Here is a 27769-nt window from a genome sequence, read left to right on the forward strand (position 1 = left end):
CCGAGAAAGATAATGGAGTATGCGGTACAAACAAAATAGGTGTTTGTAAAAGATTGGAACTTGTTAGCCGCGTCCGGTGGCTTGAACCTGAATTGAAGTATGAATGCGGTTTAATTGAAGAAGATGCTTTACCAAGTAATATCCGTCACTGATGAGAATAAAAGGCATGCTCATACTGAAAAAGCTCACTCATCAGCGAAAAGGCAATGCTATTTAAAGTGCGTGTTAAATATATCAACGACAGAAACTATTTGATCAGCAAACATAACAATTCTATAACTGATAGAATTGTTTTGTTCGCTGGTCATATTAAAGGTAAGAGGAGAACTGATCAGATTTAACTTTAGGCCTCATAGTAACAAGGTTATCGATGTTTGCACCACTTCGTAGGCGTGTGTCTAATGCTGACGGAGATAAGGCGTGTTCGCTTTGAAAAAAGCTTTCTGTTAGTTGGAGAGGTTATGAACTACCTGAATGGTGCGAACTGGATGCGCCTTTATGAATTCTACAAAGAAGCGATAAAATACAGAGTCGGAATCATCGATGAACATTTTTGGTTCAATCCAACAACAGGCATAAGAATCCGTTCACCGAATAAATGTTTGGTTCGATTCGACTTATCTAAAGGTATTTTAAAAATGTTTTTAACTATACTGAAAATCCTCCCAAATTTTATTCTAATTTCAAATAAATTCATTGGAATTCAATAAAATTATTTAAAATATTAACATTTATTAAGAAGTTATAACAATGTACATATCAAAATTGTAAACACAGAATAAAGAATATCTATCTATATGTCAATACCAAAAAACCGAAGAGATTATTGAAGCCATAAAGCTGTCCTGGGACCCACAAAAAACAGATACTTTATATAACCTTGTTTGTCCCTATCCACGTGACACGAAGTGTATGTGCGTGGCTAGATGGTATTCAAATCATTTTACCAACTTGTTGAATTGTGATTACAAGAATAACTATTATACTATAATTTATTTAGAAATTATATATTCTTTTTGAACGACAAGAGATAGAAGGCACTTAATTGCAATGTCTCTACAGCTTATATTAATTATAAAACATCAACAATTAGTTTAAATGTCTTTTAATTAGATTTAAACTACAAAAACATGTGTAAATGCTTTTTTCCTGACTTCTCGAAACAATGTCATGTCTTTACTTTTTCATATATATTAAATAAAAGAAATACTTGGACTTGATTTCTAAGAATTGAAAATCGAAATTGAAGTGACATACAGTATGAATTTAAGTGAAAATGTAAGTTAGACATTTTTTATCGAAATGTTTCTGATACTAGATAATACAAATATTTAAAAACTAATAAAAACAATAGTAATTTAAAATTAAATGCCAAAGAAATGCTTTCAAGAATTATACAAATAAAAAGAGGCTGAGATAAATGGTCTTGCTTAAAACTTTTTTATTTTGTGTTAGATAAATAATTTGTAATAAAATAGTTTGATTTTAAAATCTACTTTTACTTACCAGATTTTTATTCGAAAACCAATTTTTACCAATTGAATAAATATGAATTGCAGGTTGCATTTTTCTAAGACTAATATCTTACATTAACAACATAATTTAGCTTCACTTATTCAAGAGATATCGAGGATAGAATATCAATTTTTACCAATTTTGCATACAATTTTTTGTAAATTTTTATTTTTATGAAAAAAACTGAGTGTTGGATTTTTACAAACATTTTCTTGAATGTCAAAAACAATATTTTCTATAAGATGAAATTAGCTTAAAGTTAATATTAAAAACAGGCAAATTTCCCAGGATATGGAAGAAGTCATTTCTAACACCAATTTTCAAGAAAGGTAACAAGTCGGATATAAGCAACTACAGGCCCATTGCAAAGCTTTCTTGCATTCCTAAAGTATTTGAACAAGTTGTTTGTGAAAGTGTAGCATATTTTAGTAAAAATACCCTTTAAAATGCCAGACGATAACTTTCAATAGAAAATTAATCAGTAACGTATTTGACTACTGTATATCACAGCAAAAACTCTGTAGCGTCTCCACATTAAAGATTTAGGTGTACATTTCTGTTCCAACTTAGAGTTTACACATCACATTAATGTTATTATTAATAAGGCAAGTTCTATGCTTGGTTTTATAAAACGCTGGAGTTCAATGATCCCTATGTTACCTATTCTTTGTATAATTGCCATGTTCGTCCTCATCTTGAATATGCTTCGCAGGTATGGACCCCCTATTACGAAATTCATAGAAAACGTATTGAATCAATTCAACATAATTTCTTTCGCTTTGCCCTAAAGGGTCTCCCTTGGGAAGATCCTCATGATCTGCCTCCCTATGAACATCGTATTCTACTTCTTCAAATGCAATGTTAATAATGACTTAATATTTTTTCATCAACTCATTAATGGTGAAATTGATGCACCATATTTGCTTTCTCGTGTACATTTGAATTACCGAGACGGAAACTACTTTTTTCATTTAAAACACTCAGTAAAATTTTGAGGAAAATCTACTTGATCGTTTTTTTACAAAAAATAATGCCTAGCAAAAAAAAAAACAATACTAAAACTTGGTAAAAAATTACTAACGACTCAATAAGTTTTTAAAAATTAAAAAATATTGTCTTTAACGTCTTTTTATTTCACAGAAAATATTAAATAAATAAATTGGGTGGCGCGACATGTCGCGACAGTCCGTTTGAACCAGGGCCTAGTGACTTACAACTCGCAACCATTCCTGTGTGCGAGTACTATTGTCAGAAATGGAAGGGACCTACAATTTTAGGCCGAATCCGATCATGCCACGGGTACTACCACACAGAAAATATTGCTTTTCTAAAAATACAACAGTCCGTGTTTCATAAGAAAATAAAATTTACAAAAAATACGCAAATTTGTTAGTAATTGATGTTCGTTAACTGATATCTCTCAAATTAATTTCAATTATCCAATGTTTTAAAAATTTAAGAAATGCTACTAAATTTGGTTAAAATTCGTTTTCGACTAAAAATCTATTTACTAAAACTAGATTTTCAAACTAAACTATTTCTTTATATGAAAAATATTGTTGCTAATTTTAAAATTTGAAAGAACAATTCAACAAGACAAATAGACGAGATGGTAAGTTATCAGTGTGGGTCGCATCCCACCCTTTTTTTTAAATTGCTATGGTAAAAACTTCCAGTTAATATTTTTGATCTTCTTCTTTTTGATTTATCATTTGTATTACAACATTAATTTGAAGTCGATGTCTCCACGAATTGAGATAACGAACGTACGGAAGTACGTTCACACGGACATTTCTCTAAAAATCTTTTATTTATACTATAGTGAACTTAAAACATCGAGAAATGTCAAAACTTTCAATTTGACAGATCAGACCGATTACAATAACTTCGCATGGGAAGTTATATGAATATCAATTTAATGAAGCAATAATGACAACATCATAAATGTAATACTTTGATAGTAATTTGAAATTAAATGGCAAAGAAAAGCTTTTCTAGACCAATACCAATTAATAAAAAGAGCATTAATATTTTTGTTTTTATAAACAGATTTATACGCTCATGTTCTATGTTTTTAACATTTGTCCTGCATCATTGACAGGGATATTTGAATATGTTTATTAATTAAAATGATTCAATATATATTTTTTGTACTTAGGACTTTAATTAACAACATCATTAACATGTTTCCAGATACTCTTCCTAAGTATTCTTATTCGTTATATCAAAAAATTCAAGTAATTTTATCGATGGCCTTAACTTTATGAGAACCATTCTATCTTCTAAGATACCTAATATTTCGTAAGTAATGAATAATAAACTTACTTAAGGCTAAGCCAAGTAACAAAACGAAATACCAATCTTCTTATATGTAGGTTAATACATATACATGTACTATACATATGTATTTCGTGTATTTGTTTTAAAAGGCGAAGAAGGTTGCGGTAGGAATATAAAAACAATAATGGTCTTGTGGGAAATATTAGAGATGAGAATAATTATGCAAGAAATGTGCTTCTATCTAGTATATGTATGTAGGTATATCTTTAATTTATTTTCTGAAAGAATTCTTAGAATTTAATTACCATCACAATATTGAGAAAAACTTGAGCATGGCCAGACAAAATTAAATGGTGAAGATAAAAGTATCTTTTATATTCCTCTCGTTAACTTACTTACTTACGGTGGCGCTACAGTCTTGTGTGAACTAGGGCCTCACCCAATAAACTTCTCCATCTAGCTCGGTCCCTAGCTAGATGTCTCCAGATTCGTGTTTCAAGTTGGGTGAGGTCACTTTCCACTTGCGCGTGCCACCTAAAATGTTTTTTTCAGGGATGCAAAAACTAGACATAAACTACACAGCTCGTCCCTGTAGATGCTGTCATATGCGGCCTTGAAATCGATGAAAAGATGGTGGGTGTCGATTTGGTGTTTTTGGTTTTTTTTTCCAGGATCTGCCGTAATGTGAATATTTGATCGACTGTGGACTCCCCTGGTCTAAAACCACACTGATTAGGCTGTTGACGATGGGCTTTAGACGTTCGCAGGGAAGATTTTGTAGGCGATGTTAAGTAGACTAATACTAATAAAACCTAACCTAACCTAAGCCATCCCCTACAGCGGATTTATTAGAATAAAGCTTAGATATGGCATTCTTTACTTCGTCTAAGTCGGGAGGACGGAATTGTTGGCTTTCGTCGGCTATGTTGAATGGATTATCTTGCTTGACAGCGGAATGCGGTTCGTCGTCGGCATTATACAGTTTGCAGAAGTGGTCCTTCCATATCCTCAGCATTGACTTCGGTTCCACTATGATGTTTTCACTTTCGTCTTTGCAGCCTTCGGTTCTAGGTTTATGTACCTGTGACTTTCGTTTCACCTGTTCATAAAACATTCGAACTTCATTCCTGCTTTTAAACCTCTCAGGGGTTCGTTGTTGGTCACTGCTTAAAACCCAGCACATCAGAGGCAGCTTCTCTGATTGCCTCTTGGCAATGTTGCTACTGGTTTTCGATACATTGTGTTGGCAGCAGAGAACTTCGAGAGAGGTTACTTGTAACTCGGTGGGAAAAGGCTTTGGCGATCTCTTGCGATTGTAGCCGTTTGACGTTGTATCTTCTCTCAGCACCTCCCTGTTTCGCCTTGGTTTTGGAAACCCGAAGTGCTACCTTGGCTACAACGAGGAAGTGGTCCGAGTCGATGCTAGAAGCGTGTCTAGCGTCGATCACAAAATGGTAAATCTGGTTGACGGTAGATTGATCTGGAGAAGTCCAAGTACCTTTGTAGATGTTAAGGTGTGGAAAACGCGTACTGGCTACCATGAAGTTTCGCCCCGCAGTAAAATCTATGAGCCTGAATCCGTTGTCGGAAGTGTTGTCGTGCAGGATGTTTTTCTCGAATATTCCACCAATGATGCCTTCCCTTCCTAGCTTTGCATTAAAATCACCCAGGACAATTTTAATATCGTAGCTAGGACACTGCTCATATGTTTTGTCTAAGAGCTGGAAGAACATATCTTTAGTGTTGTCATCATTCTCTTCTGTGGGAGCTTGAGCGCATATCAGGCTAATGTTGCCGAATTCAGCCTTGATGCGTATGGTCATGAGGCGCTCGTGGATACACCTATAGCTCAAGACTTCTTGCATAAGTCTGACTCCCAATGACAAAGCCGCATGCAAATAAGCGCTGTTGGTTTTCGTGGTAGCAGTCACCATAGTAAATAGCGCAGTTTTTCATCCTCTTTTTGTCCAGCACATCCCATCGTATTTCCTGCACGGCAGTGATGTCTGCTTTATAGCAGTCTAGGGCCACCGCTAATTCTTCGGGCGCACGTGGTCTGTTATGGGACCTTATATTCCACGAGCATTTCTGAAGTTCGTTGTTTATAATTCGTTTGCGTAGTTTGTCAACAGTCAACAGTAAATCCGACCGTATTCGAGGCTTGTTGGTGCTTCGCAACTATGAGGCTTTTACGTGGCTTTTACTCATTGCTTAAGATTTTATAAATATTTCTTATCTTTCTCCTTTAGCTGTGACTGTTGGTTAACAAAATTTGGCATTTTGGTGATAAGTTCTTCAAATTTTGTCCGACTCCGAAGTTATTAGTTTGAATATAGTAGAAAAGTTTCGTACGTAAAAATAATTAAAATGAATGGCAGTCGTTCAAATATAAACTTAACATGGGAACTTCTTAAATACGAAAATAAAAGCTCTGCCATAGAAATGTTTCATACGCTTTGATAACGAAATGCCGTTCTGTTTGTCTTAAAGCTTTTTTTATTCAGATTATGATAGCAAGTGGAAAACGAATTACTCATCCACACAAACGCAAAGGTACATTCCGATGAAGAGTTTTTCTGAACTTGACAAATTTTGTTAATTAATTGGATCGTAAATACTTGTAATGTTTACCTTAATAGAATATTCAAAAAGAATACCAATTTTAAAATATACTGTTCCTAAAATCATATTTTTACCTTGAGGGAGATGATATTGTCTATCTTGAAGCCTTTCAAAACAAAGTATGAAGGAATAGATATGTACTTTTTAACCTACGCATTTTTTATCTGCCTACCCACAGTATGACTTTGTACATACTTTATTATTTATTCATCAAGACAAAAATTCTGCACCTATCAAACTTAGTTAATATAAATTCATTAATTTTTTTCTTTTACCACTTTTTGTATTTTACAGGGAAGCGATGAATCAGCTGCTGAGGCGCACGCCTTTGATGACATCAAAAATTTAATGAAGGTAAATATACAAATGGGGCCAGTTAGGAGGAGGGTTTGGATTGGATTCGAAAAGGCTTTACTGCCATCCCTACAAATTATTTCCCAGAGGCTTATTTAAATTTGTGTCATTTTTGTAGGTACGGTTCCAAACAAAAAGAAACGAATTCTCTTAACTTCCCTGCACCCTCCATATTAAGTATGGCTTCGGAAAGGTATTGAATTTTGTTGTGAAAAAAGAAATCAAATTTTTACGGCGAATCAAAATGAGTTCCGGGATTTTTTTTTAAATATCTGTCACCATTATTTTCGACTTGCCTGTCACCAAAAGAAGCTTTTTGTGGTATTGAAATATGTAGGTTCTTATACGTAGGCACATATGTACATATTATGTATGTATGTACAGCATGTGCAATAAGAATATTAAGGATGACACGTGTTGTGTTGGTTGGTTCGAGTTGGTAGTTTGCCGAGAAAAATCGAATTATGTCTTGATGAAATTTAATTACAAAATTGAAAAAATTCCGTCATATTTATCAAATTTCATAATTGATGAACTGTAAATTGGTTAGTTTTTTCGTATTCACATATGGACTTGTATCTACTATCTAAAATTTAATACAATTTAATTGAAAAATTCCAGGTGCTAGATTAAATTAAACGATAGATACAATTATTTAAATGGCTGCTGACGAAAATGCCGGTTCACTTGTACCAATAGTTGGTGCGTTGGTAAACCACATAGATACAAAGATATGCCTTACACGTTGAACCGGAAAGAGGTAGCTATCAAGCGTTTGAGGCAATAGATGTTGAAATTTCTTAGATCACTAGGATCATTGTTGTAAACGACATGAACATGGAAATTTTGAGACTGTGTTATCTCTGCTTTATAAAAGCAGCTTCTCCAAAAATGAGAACTAGTCGAAGAGGCCTTAAATCGCCTGAGATGTCTTCCAACTCGAGGCAAAAATAATGGGTCATCATTGCGTCATAATGCTGTTCATACACACTAATGTGACGATCGTTTTCGTCGACGTTCACAAATCAAATACCAAGCCAAAGGGCTTATCCGTTTTGAAAACTAGAAATAGAAATTGGTTTTGAACAATTTGAAAGCGTTGTTGAGGCGTCACTCTATTTATGTTGAAATGCCAAATCGACCTAAAAATAAGTCATTTGATAGCTGAAAAAACGGCTGCCAGACAAAATTCCTGAAAATAAATTCAGTATTCACAATTTAAACTACCCATAGGAAGTTATTGTAATTTGTTAAAATGCTTGTTTTTATATTTTCAAATAAAATATCTCGCAACGTACTTTTCTTTATCAGTTTGTTTATTTTTTTCGTTTTTTAGATTCAATAACAACTTAAACGAGTGTGTTTATTTTTAGACCCTAGGCTATTGTTTTAAAATGGGTTTAAATTGTCTATGAAAAACACAAACTGGAGTTTAGTTTAGCAACAGAAATCATTATTGTCAATAATTGACAGCTAAGGAAATCACAATGAACAATTTTCTTATATAAATACAAAAAACTACAAGAACTACTGCTTTAAACTGATGTTCGACTCGAGTATATCTTAAAGGTTTATGAACTTCAAGCTTGTTTTAACTTACACAAAATGGTCAGTTTTTTAACAACAAAATTAAATCCTACCAAAAATGTCGCACTTAATCGGTTCAACGATGCGAATTCCTGAAAAAATGAAAATTAGCCTCAAACATCAATCGCATACTTTTTAAGTTCTTTAAACTACAATTTGGTATATTGCAGTAAAATTATTATTTCAGATCACACCAATGGGGTGCCTAATTATATGGCAAGTCTTGGATGCGTAAGAAATTTCGAACTCGAGATTTTAGTACTACTATTAACATAACTATTTTAGAGAAGTCACGAGATTCCATGCGTGTCTGTCCTCGCCCATACAGCCCCTGATTTAGTTCAAACTTGGAATTTAAGTTTTTAAGAACATTCGTGTTATGCCTTTTTTTCATATTTGAAACCAAAAAATATATAATTTGTTGGTCAAAAATTCAGTATATCTGAGACGTCCGATAAATTCTAATTAAATTTTCCTTAAAATTTTATCAATATATATATTTGTATGTTGCTTAAGTAGGGAACCTCCTTAGAACCGTTACATTGTTTTTAAGTTTCAAAAACTGAGAACCTCGAATATTTAACGAACAAAAAAATGAAGCACTCCAAAATTATTGTATGCAATGAAAAATAGCGCTTTTAACATCTCGTAAAATTTTGAGCAAAATCGAATTGACAGTTTTTTTACAAAAATAAATATATAAAGAAAACATTACTGAAAATTAGTAAAATTTTATTATCGACTTAAATCTCTATTCAAAAATTTAAGATATTGGCTTCAAATTTATTTAATCTTATACAAAAATTGTGTTCAACATTCGATAAAGTTTTGAGAAAAATCGAACTGATAGTTTTTAAAAATAAAAAACCTAGAAAAAACAATACCAAAACTTGGTACAAATTTAATTTCGAATCAAAAATCTTTTAAAAACCAAAAAATATTGGCTTCAAACTAATTCTATCTAACAGAAAATATTGTTTTCAGCAATTTTTTATAAAAATCCAAAAGTCAGTTTCTTCATACAGAAATAAAATCTACAAAATATAGTACGCAAAAGCTACTAAAATTGGTTAAAATCAAAACAAAAATAGATTTTAAAATCAAACTTTTTCATCATATACAAACTATTGTTAGTGATTTTAAATTTTCTTAGAATAATAAAATTGACAACTTTTTTAATAAAGCACAAAACCTACATACCTTTTAATCAAGTCAAATCGATAAACGGGATGGGAAGTTAACAGTGTGGGTCGCATCCCAGCCCTTTTTTTAACTTTCCATAGAAAGTTATTGTAATGGGTCCGATTTGTCAAATTGAAAATTTTGACATTTCTCGACGTTTCAAGGTCCCTAGAGTCGAAATAAAAGATTTTTGGAAAGATGTCTTTGCGTGCGTGTTTACGTTCACACGTTCGTTCGTTCGTATATCCGTACGTTGGTGATGTTTTTTTTTTGTCATCCATATCTCAAGAACCAGAGAATGATTTTCGGCTCAAATATCTTTTGGAAACTTTGAGATCTTGGCTTTAAAATACTTTTATTAAAATATTGTTGTCAATATTCAGTAAAATTTTGGGAAAAATCGAATTAACAGTTTTATTAAAAAAAATAAAAACCTAACAAAAAAATTAATAAAAATTGGTAAACATTTACTTTGGACTCAAATAGCGTTTCAGAAATTAAAAATAGTGTCTTCAAACTTTTTATTTCACAGAAAATATTGTTTTCGATATTCAGTAGTTTTTTTTTATAAAAATCAAACAGTCCGTTTTTTCATAAAAAAATAAAAACTTCACGAAACAGTACGCAAATTTGGTAAAAATTGATGTTCGGCTTTTTATATCTCTCAAATTAATTTCATTTATCCAACTTGTAAAACTGTAAGAAATGCTACTAAAATTGATAAAATTTGTTTTCGACTAAAAATTTTCAAACTAAACTATTTCTTTCTATGGAAAATATTGTTGGTAATTTTGAAATTGTTCAGAATAATTCAACTGACAACTTTCTTAACCCAATACGAAAACTTACAAACTTTTATGCAGGACAAATTGACGGACGGGATGGGAAGTTATCAGTGTAGTCCCAGCCTCTTTTTCTTTGATTTCTTAAAATGTAGTTTGTTGGTATTCGAAATTACCAAAAATAACATTAGTCCTGATTATAATCTCAAATTTCGTCTGTTTTGTTAGTCCTATGGCATCAGTCCTGTGTGAGGTATATATATCATAAATACTTTTAAAATTAATATTGTTAGATTTTGTTTATAGTTTTTGTTAATGACTTAGGAATATTTAGTAAAACTATGTGAAAGTGGGAAAGATAAGTGAATGACTTTACGTTAAATGTCAAAAGTCTGTTTTAAAATTGATAAAGTATTTCCTCCCAGTATTACATATAAAGTGTTATATTAATTGTTAATAAGCGATTTCAAGTGAACTTTAATAAATCCTAAGAGATTTATACTTAACTGTATTAAATTTCAGTATAATACTTTCAAAACTGTGTAAGCTCGTAAGTGCCCTGGCTGTCAAATTCTGAAATTTTTAAAATCTTACAATGTACCTACTCAAAAAAATTACTGGCCCTATTGAGAACAATATATTAGAAGCTTAGCTATCATATACACCCGAATTTGTAGAAGTTTGATTTAATAACTATCGTAAACATAGTATCATCAATGTACCTACTTACATATATTATATGTACATAAATTATTGTAAAACTTAGATTAGAAGAAAATTCCATTCCCAATTTACATATGTAGAATATACTTAATTTTTTTTTAAACTTTGCTGGAAGACAATTCGGTTGCTGAATAATATTGAAAAAATGACATTGTGTCTGACAGGCCAGCAACATCTAGCCTTCAGAAATGGCACAAAATTGACCTTGGGTATCCTACTGTGTTACATCGCACGAGAATTAATATTCTTGCCAAGCACACTCTCTGAGATCTCAACTTTCCGTGACACTTAAACGCATACAAATTCAAATGAGATTTTCATCCGCCCTTTCCCGCTTCCTGTTTGTCATCACCATTAGTGCCATGCAGAAGCAAAGGGAGCGATTGTCCTGTATTGCAAATGCAATGCAGTAAAACCATTTGGTGCTGAAGTAAACACATCCCCTGCAACTGGTTTTATTTTCATTAACTGTATTCATACGTGGTGATGCTAAATGCTTACAACCTGCATAACAAGACATAACCTTACCTTAACTAGGTACTATGGAAAACAGAAGGTCCTAGTTCCTAGTATTTGTGTCGTATGCTTGATATATTGATTGCGTTCCATTGACAACCATGCAAACTTCAAAGTTCGTCTGAATAGGGATTTTAATTACTTTGGTCGTCTGCAATGGTTGACTTGAAGCTTTGAGGAAAACTAAATCTTTTTTAGTTTTTCTGATTGATATTCCTGGGATGCCGTTCACGCTGCAGACAAAATTCAAGGACCTAACTTTTTTTTACTCTAAAGCATTTTCAACTTGTTATTAAGTGTGAGTAAAATTTGTCTTTAAAAAGTTAGGGATTTGTGGAATATGTAGATTCCTTGTATGTATAATTGGCTATCCTTTCGTTTGAATTTTAAATACATTAAAAAATATAATGTCTATAATTTTACTTGCGACACATAGGAACTACCTTTTAAGCAAGTTTTACATTCGTAAAAAATCGAAATCGGGATTTTAATTAAACATGACATTATGATTGAGAAGTCCAAAAAAAGTTAGTTCAAGTAATCCTCCCTCCTACAGACCAAACCATTGGGTAGATTTTTATTAAATTTTGCTTTAAATATGTTTCCTTAACTTTGCTTCTTTTTTTCTCAAGAAACCGATTTCAAGAATTTTGTTTCTACACAGGGTCTTAATTGTATCAATAATATTTCATGATCAAAAATGTCACTGTTTTTTATTTGGATTAACAAAAAATGTATAATTTAATTTTTTTTTAAATAGATGTGTTAAAAACGGTTAAAGATTTGTTTTTACAAAAATCCAATATAAAATGTATTATAATATGTTTTAAGTAACTGTATACTAAAATATTTTAAATAAAAATTGAAAAAAATTGAATTGATAAGAAATTAATTTAAAAACCAATCTATTTGGAAATTAGAAACAAAACTGAAAAAAAATCCGTTTTTTTTAAGAAATCAAATCGAATTTAAATGTTTGAAGACAAACTTATTTTGCAGGTACGAGTATATTTTTAAACTTTGAATAAAAGGAACTACTTTTCAACAGACTCTTTTGACACAGTAGCAGGTGCTTCCGATCTAGTCGTGCATTTTATTTTCTACTAGCAATAAGAAACATACAATTTTTATTATTTTATGATTTAATGATTTTCCAGGCTCTTATGTTAAATTTAAAAGGACTAAGCAAATATTTTTAGCATTTTTCTGTAGAGTTAACTGTTTTCGGAGTAGAGACTAGAATGCACTCACATACAGTATTGTATACCAAGGCGTGCACCCTATTGCTTTGTATTCATGTTTGTAAGTGTGTTGCTAGTATAGATAGGACAATTCGTCCTATCGTGAATGCCTCAAACGATCTCCACTTGTAGGTACGAGTAGATGTTCCCTATTGAATTCTTATAGCCCGTCGGACTGTATTTAGCTCAGTTAAAAATTATAATAAAAAAGGTTTGTATGTTTTTGGGTTTTGTTAAAAAAAGTTGTTATTTGAATTTTTCTTACAAATTTTAAAATTACCAACAATATTTTTCATTTAAAGAAATAAGAGTTTTTACAAATTAAATTAATGAAATTTTATCAAATTTGCGTACTATTTTTTGAAGATTTTATATTTTTATGAAAAAACGGACTGTTGGATTTAAAAAAAAAAAAAAAACTAGTGAATATCGAAAACAATATTTTCTATGAAATAAAATAAGTTTGGAGACAATATTTTTAATTTTTAAAAGCTTTTTGAGTCATAAGTAAATTTATACCAAGTTTTAGTATTGTTTTTTGTTAGGTTTTTATTTTTTGCAAAAAAATAGGTTTTAATCAAAATTTTACTGAATGTTGACAGCATTATTTTATAAAAGATAAAATTAGTTGAAAGCCATAATCTCAAATTTTTGAAAGGATATTTGAGCCGAAGTTCAATTTTTACCAAATTTGAGTAATGTTTTTTTTTTGGTTTTTAATTTTTGTAAACAAAATTGCCAACTTGTTCTTTCAAAATCAAAAAGCGGATGAGGTAACTGAGAAAAAAAAAAACAAAACAGTACAGACGCGTTATTAGAGAAGTGAGTACTCTTTCATTTAAAGACACAGTATTAAAAGCTGCAAAGGCGCGTAGTTATAAATATGGAAGAAGTGTAAGGGAGTGTGTGATTCATGATAAATGTTTCTTAAATTTTTCATTAGTCAGTGGAAAAGGTGACGCAGACCGTCCATTGGATGAAAATATTATAATATTAGAATTTTCAATAGTGCACTACTGTACCGATATATTTCTACAATAATAAAGGACATAACAATAATGGATAGACTTCTCTGCTAGGAGCTACTATTACTATTCTCAATATGGCCAAATTAACTATGCTTACAACTTTGTATCGAATGGAAAAAAAAATCATTGTGATGAACGTCTTTTTCTTTCTGTTACAATTATTCATGACTCATATCCACCACCATAAAAGGGAAAATCAATGTTGAAACAAAAAAATACTCGACTTGATAGCCTCAACAAATATCGACATTGTAAGAAAAATATTGTGTTTCTACACTTTCTTCAGCACTTTTTGGAAAAAGAAAATTGAAAATAATGAAGATGTTTGAAAAAGACCCGATTTAACCAATTCTGCAGAAATATTCCAACAACAAAATTGTTTTCGAGATGTCATTGTCAATGCTGGGACACATTTTCAACTAGACAATTTCACGACAAACAATTTTTATAAAGGTGTATACAAAAATTCAGCTCACTAGGATTTTTTCCACAGATAAAACTTAAAATTACTGAACTAGAAGAGCATGAATTAAACAAAACACAGGTTAAGTGGCCCGTAATGCCCATTAATACCATCAACGGCCACTCAACTGTAATTCTTTAAAGAAAAAGCTACGAATAATTTGTATAGTTTTGTACCAAAATAAAAGCAATTATTAGAATCGGTTTTAAAATTCAGCACAGTTAAAGAACTAGAAACATATAAAATAACAACATGGGTTAGCATCATCACATCATGGTTCAATAGAAAATATTACCTCACCAATAGGATCTGATCTAAAATACATGTAAAGAGCCGGCTTTTAGACCACAAAAGATATAAATGTTTAAGCTTCGAACATGGGCTTCCCTTAACGCGAATAGTTTGTAAAACACCTTCATTTTGGAAATTTCTCGTATAGTCGACATTTTAAATGGACACACAATTAGAAACGATCACATAATTTTGAATTAAATCAAAAAAAGATAATTATTACCAATGGGAGTTGGTTGTTTTTAGTTTTGTATTATTTTTATAATATTTCTGTTAATTAATTAAAAATACAGCGACGAAAATGGGCAAAAATAAGTCTTATAGTCAGGAACTCTGGAAACTCATAGTCCAGTGCTATCAAATCGAAAACGAGTCAATGGATTTCATAGCTAAGAGACTTCAGCAAAAATGGAAGAGGTTTTTTCACCTCAATTGGGTCAAAAGCTATCAACTAGAACCATAAGGCATCGTCTAGAGCAAAGTCTACTTAGATGCATTGCCAAGAAAAAACCACATATTTCAACAGGACTTTGACGCTTGGTAAGCTTCACGGAAATAAAGCCATATAATTCTGGAAAAACATCCAATTTTAACTTATTCGGTACAGATGGTAAAGTTTATGTTAGACGTCCTGAGAAGAAAGAACAAGGTCTTAAATATACTTTGAAGACCGTTTGTCAAATTAGTAAGGATAAATAGTCGATTGGACCAACTTGTTACTAAAGGCATCTTGGAAAGTATCATGGAGCCATTTTCATATTTTCATGACCATTAGTTATTTTTTAGAACACGTAAACGATCTGAAGCATACATCAAAGATTGTTAAGCAATGATATTTAAATACAATAGCTAATGTTTTGAAATGACCCACCCAAAGTCCGGATCCTGAATCCTATCAAGAAATTGTGGCCAGGAAGTGTGAAGGGAAGATTTGTCGCAGTGACAAAAAATAAAGGAGTCCCTACAAAATATTAATTTTCGTATCGAATATGTTATAAAAAACAATTGGTTCTTTGGCTTTTAATTGTTTGGCCAGAGGCGATTTAGGTTAAATAAATGATAAAGATTTTCTACTGTTAGTGTCACGCTTATAATTTTTGTAAAATATTCAAAAGTGTATTATTAAAAGAACCACTTACCAACCTTAACAGATTTCCTAAATAAAAGTTATGCAATATAATGTTGTTACAAAACTGTATAGTTTCTAAATCTATTGCCACCACTATACATATGTTAATTTATAAGAATTTTAGTAGATATCTACAAAGACAAAATGCGCTGAGCTCGTTTGCCATTGTGTTTTGTTATTTGTGCTACAAATTTGACCCCATAGACGGACACCCTTGAAATACGACCTTGCCACCAATGTACGGTAAAATTATGTTTTGTTTTCACCTTCACCGAAACAGCTTGCTTGAAATACGAATACATCTTCGAACTCTTCTTCAACATCGTGCATCTGTCCTTCGTACAACTAATGTAGATGTAGTTTAGGTATACGAGTAGATGTTTCAGTATAGTTAGAGACTATATGTAGTAGGTATAAAACTGTTTTTTTTTTTTTGTAAAGCTTGCTAGACGTTAAATTCTCTTAAAGGAGCTGTTGGTACGATAGTGTTATCCTTGCAGTGTCCCATAACACCGTTCGTCGTACAGAATAATATCACAGCGAACTGAATGAAAGATGAAACAAACGAAAGGAATCCAAAATTAGAGTTCCTTTATGGTGTCCATGGTCTTTGCCAACACCTCAACCGTGTGCTACATAAAAAACTACTTTTTTCGGTCTTGGTCTACCGAACCGTAGCGTAGGATAAAATTTGAAAATAGTGTTTGTTAGTTACCTATTCTATATTTAGTTCTTTTTTCCAAATAAAATTGCAGTTTTTATTTTCTTAAGAATTTGACCTTAACTGGTGGGATTTATGTCCCCACATACCTATTCTCAGGCCATTATTATTCGCCTGGATGAACCTGGAATTGTTTAGTACAGATGTACGTGCATAAAAACATATATATAAACATTCATTTTTTTTTAGAAAACATCGTGTAAAGGTACCTTTTACGATCATAGTGTCGTTAAGTTAATTGAAAACATGCGTATTTCATTAAAAAAATACAATTCTAACTACACGAGTATCAGTGTATTTGGCAATCCGTCTAAAAGGGAGCTCACCTTCAAATGCTATTTCTTGGAAGACTTTACCTACGAAAATGTTTTTCCCTTAACAGTTTAATATCGCCCGCTGCTGTAAAACCTATGTTTTGAGTTAAGATTTGTAACGTAACAAGCTTACCCCTCATTTTATATAACAGTATTTTATACAATTTTAAAAGTTAACTGCTTGTTTTTTTAACAAATAAGATAATACTTAAACTTGTGATTTTATACTTAATTTTTAACTTCCTATATGAAGTTATTGTAATGGGACCGATTTGTCAAATTGAAAATTTTGATATTTCTATACGTTTCAAGGTCCCTAGAGTCGAAATAAAAGATTTTTAGAAAGATATCTGTGCGTGCGTGTGTACGTACATACGTCCGTATATCCGTATGTCGTTCGTGACGTTTGTTTCGTCGTCCATAGCTCAAGAACGAGAAGAGATACCGATTTCAAATTAATTTTGTTATACAGATAATAAGGCAGAAAGATGCAGAAAGGGCTCTCAAGAAAATTGAGTGGGTGTTTTTTTTTTTACTGTAGCAGTTTGAAAAGAAGGTGAAAATTTTGGTTAACCCTAAATATCTTACGAACCAAAAACTCTAGAGCCTTGAATTAAATTTTATGTAATATATTGTAACGTGATTTCAAAGAAAAAAATCCATTTAACCGTTTTTTTTAAATCAACAAAACTGAAAAAAAAATTTGTCACCTCCAAAATTTTACGACTAAAATATGATTTCACCTCCAAGACAATTTTGTGCAACGAAAAATAAAGTGTTTGTCATCTGATAAAATTTTGAGAAAAATCGAATTGACATTTTTTTTTATAAAAAATAAAAATCTAAAAAAAAAACATTACTCAAAGTTGGTAAAAATTGAATATCGAATCAAATATCTTTTCAAAAGCTTGAAATTTAGGCTTCAAACTTATTTTATCTTTTAAGAAATATTGTTTTTTTTGTAACATTCTGAAAAATTTTGAAAAAACGAATTGACAGTTTTTCTACAAAAAATTAACAACCTAAAAAAATGATTTTCGACGCAAATATCTTTTCAAAACTTTGAGATAATAGCTTCTAACTAATTTTTACTTACAAGAAATATTGTTTTCAACATTAGGACACATTTTTTAAAAAACCGAATTGACAGTTTTCTTGCAAAAAATAAAAACATACAAAAAAAATGTATAAAAGTTGGTAAAAATTGATTTTCGACTCAAATATCTTTTCAAAAAATGTAGATATTGGCTTTAAACTACTTTTATCTTTTAAAAAATATTGTTGTTAATATTCAGTAAAATTTAGAAAAAAATCGAATTGACAGTTTTTGTATAAAAAATTAAAAACTTAACAAAAATGTATAAAAGTTGGTAAAAATTGATTTTCGACTCAAATATCTTTTCAAAAATTAGAAATATTGGCTTCAAACTAATTTTTTTTCACAGAAAATATTGTTTTCAGTTATTTTAATATAAAAATCCAAAAGTCCGTTTTTCTTTTGAAATAAAATCTACAAAAAATAGAACGCAAATTTGGGAAAAATTGATATGAGTACTTATAGACAAACTTTTAAGCAATACAAATCGACAGACGGGATGGCAATTTATCAGTGTGGTTCGCATCCCATCCTCTTTTTTAGATTGATGTGGCCTGACTTTGTGTTTATGGTGTTTTAAAATCGATTCGAGTTCGAAATCAATATACTCATCCTATTTATGCTTGTCCCATCCCCATGCCTGAGAAGGTAACTGTTAAAAGCCAACTGTCATAATTTGACAGGTAAATGGGATAATGTTTATAGGAATTGCGAAAAGTTTACAATTTTAAGGGTAGTCAAGCAGAAGTCATTAAAAAATACTAATTGAAAACGTGATGAGAATTATTTTAGCATGTGTATTTTTATTTTGCTTTTCCCATATAGTCGAGTCGTCCATGGTAATAAATGTTCGTCCACTTTCATCATCTATTGTGTGATTGTGTCAGCTGTAACCGGCTTTGGAAAAGCATCTTAGCACGTTATCACAACAATAAAGGGTGTCCCATATTTTAAGTAAACATTTCGGAGGTTTTTAAAAATGAATCGAAATACGCATTTTTATTGTTGACCAACACTTTAAAGAGGAAGCTGATTTTTATAAATTGTTAAAAAATAAAATATGGTTTTGGTCTGAATGTATTTCGGACCGTATTTAAAATGTTGGTATTTGGCTGTTAAGGCAATAACAATTAATGTTTTCAAATATCTAATCAAACAATCCAACGGGCATTACCGCCTTGTATGAAGAAATTCAAGCGAAACAGTCACAGAAACGACATTAATCCATTCTCTTTAAATTAATACGAAATTAAAGCTTTCTAGTTAAAAAGCTGCAGTTTCGAACAAAACATTTGTATTAATTTATGGCACACCCTTTGTATACATTATAGAACCTACACAAAAACAACTGCTGCAAAATTTCTAAAATATATCACTTTTCTGTCAGCTAAGAGGATGCCGTGGGATGTTAATGTGAATGGAAAAAAATAATGTTATCAATTATCTTCAATATTATATCCTTTTCGAAAAATTCCCCAAAAGCAGTTAACATAGACAAAAATAAAAATCTTCTTGCGTATGAACCTGAACATTTATCAGTGGGTGATAAAGAAGGAACCTAACCCAAGCTACCATGTATTGAATTCTCACTGGGAACGTTTCGGAAGGTGATAGAGTTCTATTTAAGATGGGGGGGCTGGTTTTCTTTCTAAGGAGATTTATTCTTCTTGCGAGGTTTTGTTGGCATTTTTTTTGAAAACCAGTATTAACCTCATTCTTTATTATGTTGCGGTATGTATGGTATATTCTTAAGTAACAAGGTGTTGACGGTTGGATGCTTTATTTTTATACGCCATGGAACTATTAAAGATTAAATTAATTTAAAATAAGTCTAATTTTATTTTAAAAGCTTCTGTAATTAAACTTTGTGCGGTTATTAGCCTTAAAATTGTTGTTTTGTATTTAGCTGGAGAATAGCTAGAAAAAAGTACGTCTACGCCATGTTTTCTATTGATATATTATGTATATTGATCGCCAAAACATAACATAATAATAAAATAAAAATAATAAAAATGAAAAAATTATTTCATGCAAATGTAATTAGAAATTCTTGATTGGCATAATCTCAACTTCAGTCTTCCTCCCTTGTTTTCGTTCAGAAAGCAGGGGTGACACTTATTGGCCTTCACGAACCCCAAGTTGGCTGAATCGTGTTTTTTTCCTTTAAGACTCTTCTTATCTAATTCTTTATTTTAGGTGCAATTAGATCTTAAATTCAAGTAAGTTCATTTTAAACTGGATGTAGTTTTGATCCTTAAAACACATTATTCGTAATTTTTCTTCGTAGATCAGTTAACATTTACCAATACAAAAAAAGGAAAAGAGGCTGGGATGCGACCCACACTGATAACTTCCCATCTCGTCTGTCGATTTGTCTTGCTTAAAAGTTTGTAGGCTCTCGTGTTCTGTTAAAAAAAGTTGACAGTTAAAATATTTTTAAAAGTTTTGAAATTATCAGCAATATTTTGTATACAAAGAAATAGATTACTTTGAAAACCTAGTTTTATTCAAAAGATTTTTAGTCGAAAATAAATGTTTACCAATTTTGGTAGCATTTCTTAAATTTTTAAAAAAATGCATGAATGAAATTAATTTGAGAGATATCAAGAAAGGATTTTTAATTTTTAAGAAATTTGCGTACTATTTTTTGTACATTTTATTTTTTGTATAAAAGACGGACTGTTTTATCAAAAAAAAAATTTAAAAGCTTTTTAAGTCTTAAGTAAATTTTTACCGAGTGTAAGTATTTTTTTTGTTAGGTTTTTATTTATGTAAAAAAAACTGTCAATTAGATTTTCCCTCAACATTTTACTGAGTGTTGACAACAATATTTTTAAAGATAAAAGTAGTTTAAAGCAATTATCTTAAAGTTTTGAAAATATGTTTGAGGCGAAAATCAATTTTTACCAACTTTTATTAATTTGTTTGGTCAGGTTTTTATTTTTTGTAAAAAAACTGTCTATTCGATTTTTCTCAAAATTTTTCCGAATGTTGACAAATATATTTCTTTTAAGTTAAAATTAATTAGAAGCCATTATGTCAAAATTTTGAAAAAATATTTCATTCGAAAATCAATTTTTACCAACTTTGAGGAATATTATAAAAAAAACTGTCAATTTGATTTTTCTCAAAATTTTTATTTTTCGCTGCACAAAATTGGTTTGGAGATAAAATAATTTTGTATTCGTTTTTTTCATTCATACATTGTTTTTTTTTTAAATATACTTGTTTCGTATCAAGTTACAATCTAATATATAAAAAATTCCTGTCACAGTGTTAGTTGCCATATTCCTACGAAACGGCTTAAACAAATGCAACGAAATTTTGGATATATATTCGGTAGGTTTGAGAATAGGTTTTTATCTATTTTTTATATTCCTAAGTGCTATGGTTTAATTGCATCAACATCGTACACGGTGCAACGACCTTACGATAGTATTCAGTGACGCTATGTGGAATGAAGCATTGATTGCGATTGAGGATCTTTGCTTTGTCATTGCCAACTTAACACTCAGAATGCAGAACAAAGAATTATTTATAACCACATCATGCTCGCAGTTTCGGCAGGACAAGGTTTTTAAGTGACAAGCAAAAATTAGCTTAAAACGATCAAGTAGTAAAATGGAGGTTGATGATTTCATCCTCCCAAAAACTCAAGTTCCATACAAATCTGTAAAACGTTCCAAAATGGAAAAATCCATTAATAATGAAAATTATTATCAACCACTCCAAACATTATGCGATGACCGCATGGATAGTGGAATTAGTGAGCAAGGTGAAATTGTGAAACCTAAAGTACCTGTTCCACCAATCATTGTTTTAAAAACGAAAAGTGAAGACCTCAGAAATTTAATTGATAAACTTCATATTACTGATTACCTCTTAAAAAATATTTCTATGGGGCTAAAAGTTATGTGTTCAAGCATTGAATCTTATAATATTATTGTAAAAACATTAAAAGATGAGTCACGTGAGTTTTATTCCCATGAAAAAAAGCAAGTAGACCATTTAAGGTGGTACTCTCGGGTTTAGACCTCTACGATCATACACTATTAAAGAATGAACTTGTTTCACTCGGAATTAAATGTCTTGAAGTTAAACCCATCACAATAAATTCATCTAATTCGCATTACGTGCATTACAAATACATTATTATAATTGAACGTGGTTCTATTAAAATGAACGAACTTCGATCGAACTATAAATCTGTTCTTAAAACTCTAGTGAGGTGGGATTATAAAAAACACCAGCCTAACAAAATTACACAATGCTACAATTGCCAGATGTATGGCCACGGTGCTATGCATTGTCATGTCAAAAGCTTTTATTCTTCATGTTCCGGTCCTCACAAAACCTCTGAGTGCACTGAATCACCATCGGCAACTAAATGTGCTAATTGCAATGGTGCACACAAATCAACCGACCCATCTTGCATAAGTCGAAAGCACTATATCGAAATTCGGCAAAAAATATCCTCCCGAACGCGAAACAATAACAACAATTATCTCTCAAAATCGGTTTCAATAAATCAACCAAAAGCCAAGACCAATCATGTCAAATTCACCATGGAAGAATTTCCCCAACTCCCGCAAGTTTCTAACAAAAATCGAACTCACCATCAACAAGCGTCTACGTCAAGTACTGGTCCATGTCCATCTTACAAAAACAACACACGCTCAGAGAGTCCAAAAGCAAACAACTCGAATATATTTGATCAAAACAACAATAACTCTTTATTCTCTTTAGAAGAAATCTCAAGTCTTCTTAATGATGTTATGTCTAAACTAAGCTCATGTCGTACTAAAGCTGAGCAATTTAATGTTATTACCACTCTTGCAGTGAAGTATATTTATTCAATATGATGAACAAAAACCCAAAAATTATTACTTGGAATGCAACAAGCATTCAAAACAAACAAACAGAATTTTTTGATTTTATAATTAAAAACAAAATTGATATTGCTCTTTTGACAGAGACGTGGCTTACAAATAAAAATAAATTTTCTAATGGAAATTATGTATGCTATAGGCTAGATAGGCATCACGCAAAGGGAGGAGGGGTTGCTATTGTAATTAATAAGGCTATCAGACATTCGGTGATCCCAGCTGTTAGTCTCGAGGTAGCTGAATCTATTGGTGTTGAGATAGACCTACAGAATACATCCAAATTAAGTATTTTCTCTTTTTATTTCCCAGGTGGAAATAGTAATAATGAGAAAAAGACTAAATTTAAAAGGGACCTATTAAAATTGATTAGGTCAAATTCAAATTATTTGATAGGTGGTGACTTTAATTCAAGACACCAACTTTGGGGATGTCTGAGAGCAAACTGTTGGGGCAATATTCTACACGATATTGTCGCCGTGAATAGGTCTGTCTCAGTATTGTATCCTCTTGAACCTACTTACTTTCCTAGTACCTCCTCGGGACAACCTTCGACTCTTGATATGTTTTTAACAAATAATGCAGTACACTTCTCTCAACCTTTAACTATCAATGCATTGAGTTCAAATCATTTGCCGGTTTGTACAGAACTACAAACTTATTGCTCTTTTAATAATCCTAGTGGCCATTTTAATTATTCCTCTGCAAATTGGGAAAGATATCGGTCCTACATTTGTGATAACTTATACGAAGGAAGTCTATCGTTAAACAATGTTCAGTCGTTTGAACAGATAGACACGGTGACGGATACATTCGAAAAAGTAATACTGCGAGCTGCTGAGGTATCTATTCCTAGGATTCAATGTGCCAATTTTAACTCAAATTCCCCACCCCTGCCGGATAATATTTTACATTTGATTCGTTTGCGAAATTCTGAGAGAAGAAAGTGGATTCGGTATAGGTTGGACACATTTAAAACTAATCTTAAAATCCTAAATTTCCGAATTAAAGACGAGATCTTAATGTTCCGTAATCAAAACTGGAACAACTTGTTATCTGGTTTTGATAAAGGGTCCAATCCGTTTTGGAAAGTCACAAAAATAATTAAAAAAAAAGGTTCAAATATTCCCCCCCTTCGAGTTCAAAATGAGGTTTTTGTAACTCCTGAACAGAAAGCAAACATTTTGGCTGAAACATTTAACCAAAATCATAATATATCAGCTCACTTGAGCGACGTTCAAACCGAAGTTCTCGTAAGGGATAAACTTAGGGAAATGGAGAGTGCTTCTGTTAACCAAACTAGTACACTTATCAAAAACAACCGCTTAGTAAAGAACTTAGTAAAAGAATTGAAAATAAAAAAATCACCTGGTCTTGATGGTATTAGTAACCGTTTATTAAAAGAGTTACCTAAAAAAGGTATAACATACATAACATTTATGTTTAACGCTTGTATTAAACTCTATTATTTCCCCGAAAAGTGGAAAATAGCAAAAGTGGTTCCTATTGGCAAGCCTGGCAAACCAAAAGAAAACCCGACTAGTTATAGGCCTATAAGCCTACTAAGCACACTAAGTAAAATGTTTGAAAAAGTTTTAAAGGATCGCCTTTTAATACATGTGGAGGAAGCTAATATATATCCTATAGAGCAATTCGGCTTCCGAGCTGGGCACTCTACTAATCATCAAATATTACGAATAAAACAGTATGTTAAAAACAGCCTTAACTTAAAACATTCCACTGGTCTAGTACTACTAGATATTGAAAAAGCCTTCGACACAGTATGGCATGAAGGACTTATCTATAAACTTATAATATTTAATTTCCCTGATTACCTCATTAAAATTATAACGAACTTTGTCAAAAATAGAAAATTTTTTGTATCCACTGGAATTGCTAAGTCTACCATGTATGATATTTCCTTTGGAGTTCCACAAGGATCTGTACTTGGGCCCATCCTTTTTAACATTTTTATGTCAGACTTACCACATTTTGGAAACAATACTGAAGTAGCCTTGTTTGCAGATGATACTGCGCTTTTTGCGTCAAGTCTTCTCCCTCAAGAAGCTCTTTCTAGTTTACAGAATTCACTAGACACTCTTCTTAACTTCTTCACTAAGTGGAAAATAAAAGTTATTGCTGAAAAATGTCAAGCTATGTGGTTCACTAGACGCAGAAAACAAAGTTTCCTTCCTCAAACTATGCTTAAAATAAACTCTACTGATATTCAATGGTCTGAACATTGTAAATATTTAGGAGTCACACTCGATAAAAAACTGACTTTTGAAAAACACATATCAATCACAATCCACAAAGTCAATCTTTTAATTAAAATATTATATTCATTTATAAATAGAAAGTCTCCAGTATGGTTTGACTGTGCTGAGACGCACATAAAAAAGCTTCAAATAAGCCAAATAAAATCCTGAAACTTATGCTAAATTTGCCATGGTTTTATTCAACTACTCGTCTACACAAAAGAGCAAATGTCAACCCAATTAAATTTGTCCTATACAAACTACAAGAAAACTTTTTTGAAAGGTGTTCTTACTCAGATAATGAACTCATACTTAATCTTTAACTTATACTGCCTGGGTAAAATTTGGGTTTTTGTGCAATTTTAGTTTTTAAGTATTATGTAAGGGTTTTTTTTCTTGTAGTGTTTTCCCTTAATAATTTATTATAACCATAGTAAAATTAAAATATTGTCGTAAATTTATTGTATTGTAGATGTAAAGAACAAGCTTCTGTATCTCTTAAATAATTTAATTCATTATAAAATAGTCTAAGCCTTAAACTGCAAATAAATATAAATATGAACTGAAGATGGATTCTTTTTTGGATGCAAAAGTTGGAACTGGCAAAACATTCCTTATTTCGCATTGGCTGTTGCATCTTCTGGCAGAACAGTTCATTCAGTAATTAAACTGCCACTAAATATTCAAAATAACCCAGACGCGGTGTGCAATATAAAAAGCAGCCATCAATGGCCAAATTGATGAATGCACTATGGCACACAAACATTCGCTTGAGGGGTTGAACAGGATATTGAAAGATATAAAAAACAACGACAGACTATTTGGCAGCACTCTTTTCAGGCGATTTCAGATAAATACTTCCCGTTATTCCGCGTTCAACGTACGCTGATAAGATCAACGCGTGCTGAAAATCGTCGCTACTGTATCGTAATGTTGAAAAAGTACTACTGAATGTAAGTATGAGTGTTCAAGATCCATATGCTAAAACATTCTCAAAACAACTGTTTGAAATAGGAGACGGAAAAGTTACTACTGATGAAACTGGATGCATAAAACTATCTGTCAATTTCTGCACGGTTATTGATTCACAAGATGCCCTTATTGACCAGATATTTTCCGATGTACACAGACAATATACAAATCGTGAGTAGCTGGCAGAAAGAGCAATTTTAGCAGCAAAAATGTAGATGTCAACGAATTAAATCCCAAGATACAACATTTGTTACCAGGAGACTTGGTGTCATACAAATATTGATACAGTTTGTGAAGTTGTAAATTATGCAACTGAGTTTTTGAACTTATTGGATTTAGCAGGCATGCCACCACATAATATACAACTGAAGGTTGGATCTCCGGTAATTTTGCTTCGTAATTTGAACTCACCACGGTTGTGCAATGGCACGTAATTAGTAATTAAGAAATTGATTAAAAAATAAATGTTATGGAAGCCATAATTTTAAATGTCAAATTCCGAGGTGAAAATATATTATTACCTCGAATCCTTTTTATACCAACACATGTGCCAATTTGATTCAAAAGCCTTCAATTTCCAATTAGATTGGCATTTGCAATGACTATAAAGGCCAAATGATGTCTGTCGGCAGCTTAAATTTGAGCCCTTTATGTTTTTCACACGGACAATTGAACGTGGAGTGGTATCAAGTGGTCAAACCATCCAGTTAGTTTGTAGTAACGAAAGATGGGATCACAAAAAATATTGTTCACTCTGTTGCATTAAGGGATTGATATTATATGATATTTACCGATATGTATATAATTTTAAAGAATGGATTTTATTGATTAAAAAATATTTGTTGGTGATTTGTTATTTTAATATTTTGTCTCCGTGTACAGTGTTCTATATCTCTCCCACTTATATACTTCCTTACACACTTACAATAAGTTATTTATTGCTAGCAAAATATTCTTTAGAAGTTTTTTATATGACAAAGCAACGTTTGTCGGGTCAGCTAGTATTATATAAAATCTAATTCAAGTCTCTAGCGTTTTCGGTTCATGACATATTGAGGATTAGCCAAAATATTCACCCACGCAATTTGTTTAGAGCCCTTTATGCACCTTTCTGTCTTATTACTTGTTTTACAAAATTTATTTGAAGTCGATATTTCTTCTGGTTCTTGAGCTATCGGACCCATTACAAAAATGGGAATTTAGTATTCCAGAGCGGGTCCAAAGCGACAGGGCATATAATCAATTAGAATACTTTGTTTATCTTATTTTCAAACTCTGAATAGCGAAACCATTCCAAAAGTTAAAAGTTTAAGAGAATCTTTCATTAATTTTTGGATAACGAGCTCTGGAAGCGAATCGGTCTCCTTAAGACACCACTTTAGAGTTTTCCAAGTAACGGGCTTAAACCAGTGTAATAGTGAAAAAACGGTTAGCCAAATTTGAACAGAAGCCGTGCCATCGTCACGCTCAAAGTAAATTTTCATCAATCACTGTAGCTTTGGTTGGGTGAAATGTGCAGTAAGTCTGTGTCGTTAGTTTAGACTCCAAATTTTGGGTGCGCGGGGGCACAGCCATCCTTTCCGTCAGTCTCTCGTTCGTATTGCGCTCGTGATGAAATTCCATCAAAGTTAGGTTCAAAATATATTACTGTTATAAGTTATCATCAATAACGAAGATATAGAATAATGTTATTCTTCTTTCCTGACAGGTCGACAGGTGTGCTCATATTGTCTCGATTTTCGAGTAAGGTGACCATACTGTACAAGCATATGGGTAAATCTCTTAATGAAACTTGCTTTTTTAACTAGGAAG

General features: G+C 31.7%; 1 protein-coding gene across 2 annotated transcripts in view; it reads left to right on the forward strand.

Annotated features, from left to right (window-relative positions):
• The window catches only part of LOC129949632 (putative sodium-coupled neutral amino acid transporter 11), a 123807-nt gene that overhangs the window by 18121 nt on the left and 77917 nt on the right, over positions 1 to 27769 (forward strand). For both annotated transcript variants that reach the window (XM_056061203.1, XM_056061204.1), the window contains exon 3: positions 6712 to 6771. In XM_056061203.1, the coding sequence (XP_055917178.1) occupies positions 6712 to 6771 (60 nt within the window). The remainder of the gene's footprint in view (positions 1 to 6711; positions 6772 to 27769) is intronic.

The sequence above is a fragment of the Eupeodes corollae genome, chromosome 3 (assembly GCF_945859685.1).
Source record: "Eupeodes corollae chromosome 3, idEupCoro1.1, whole genome shotgun sequence".
NCBI classification, from domain to species: Eukaryota; Metazoa; Arthropoda; class Insecta; order Diptera; family Syrphidae; genus Eupeodes; species Eupeodes corollae.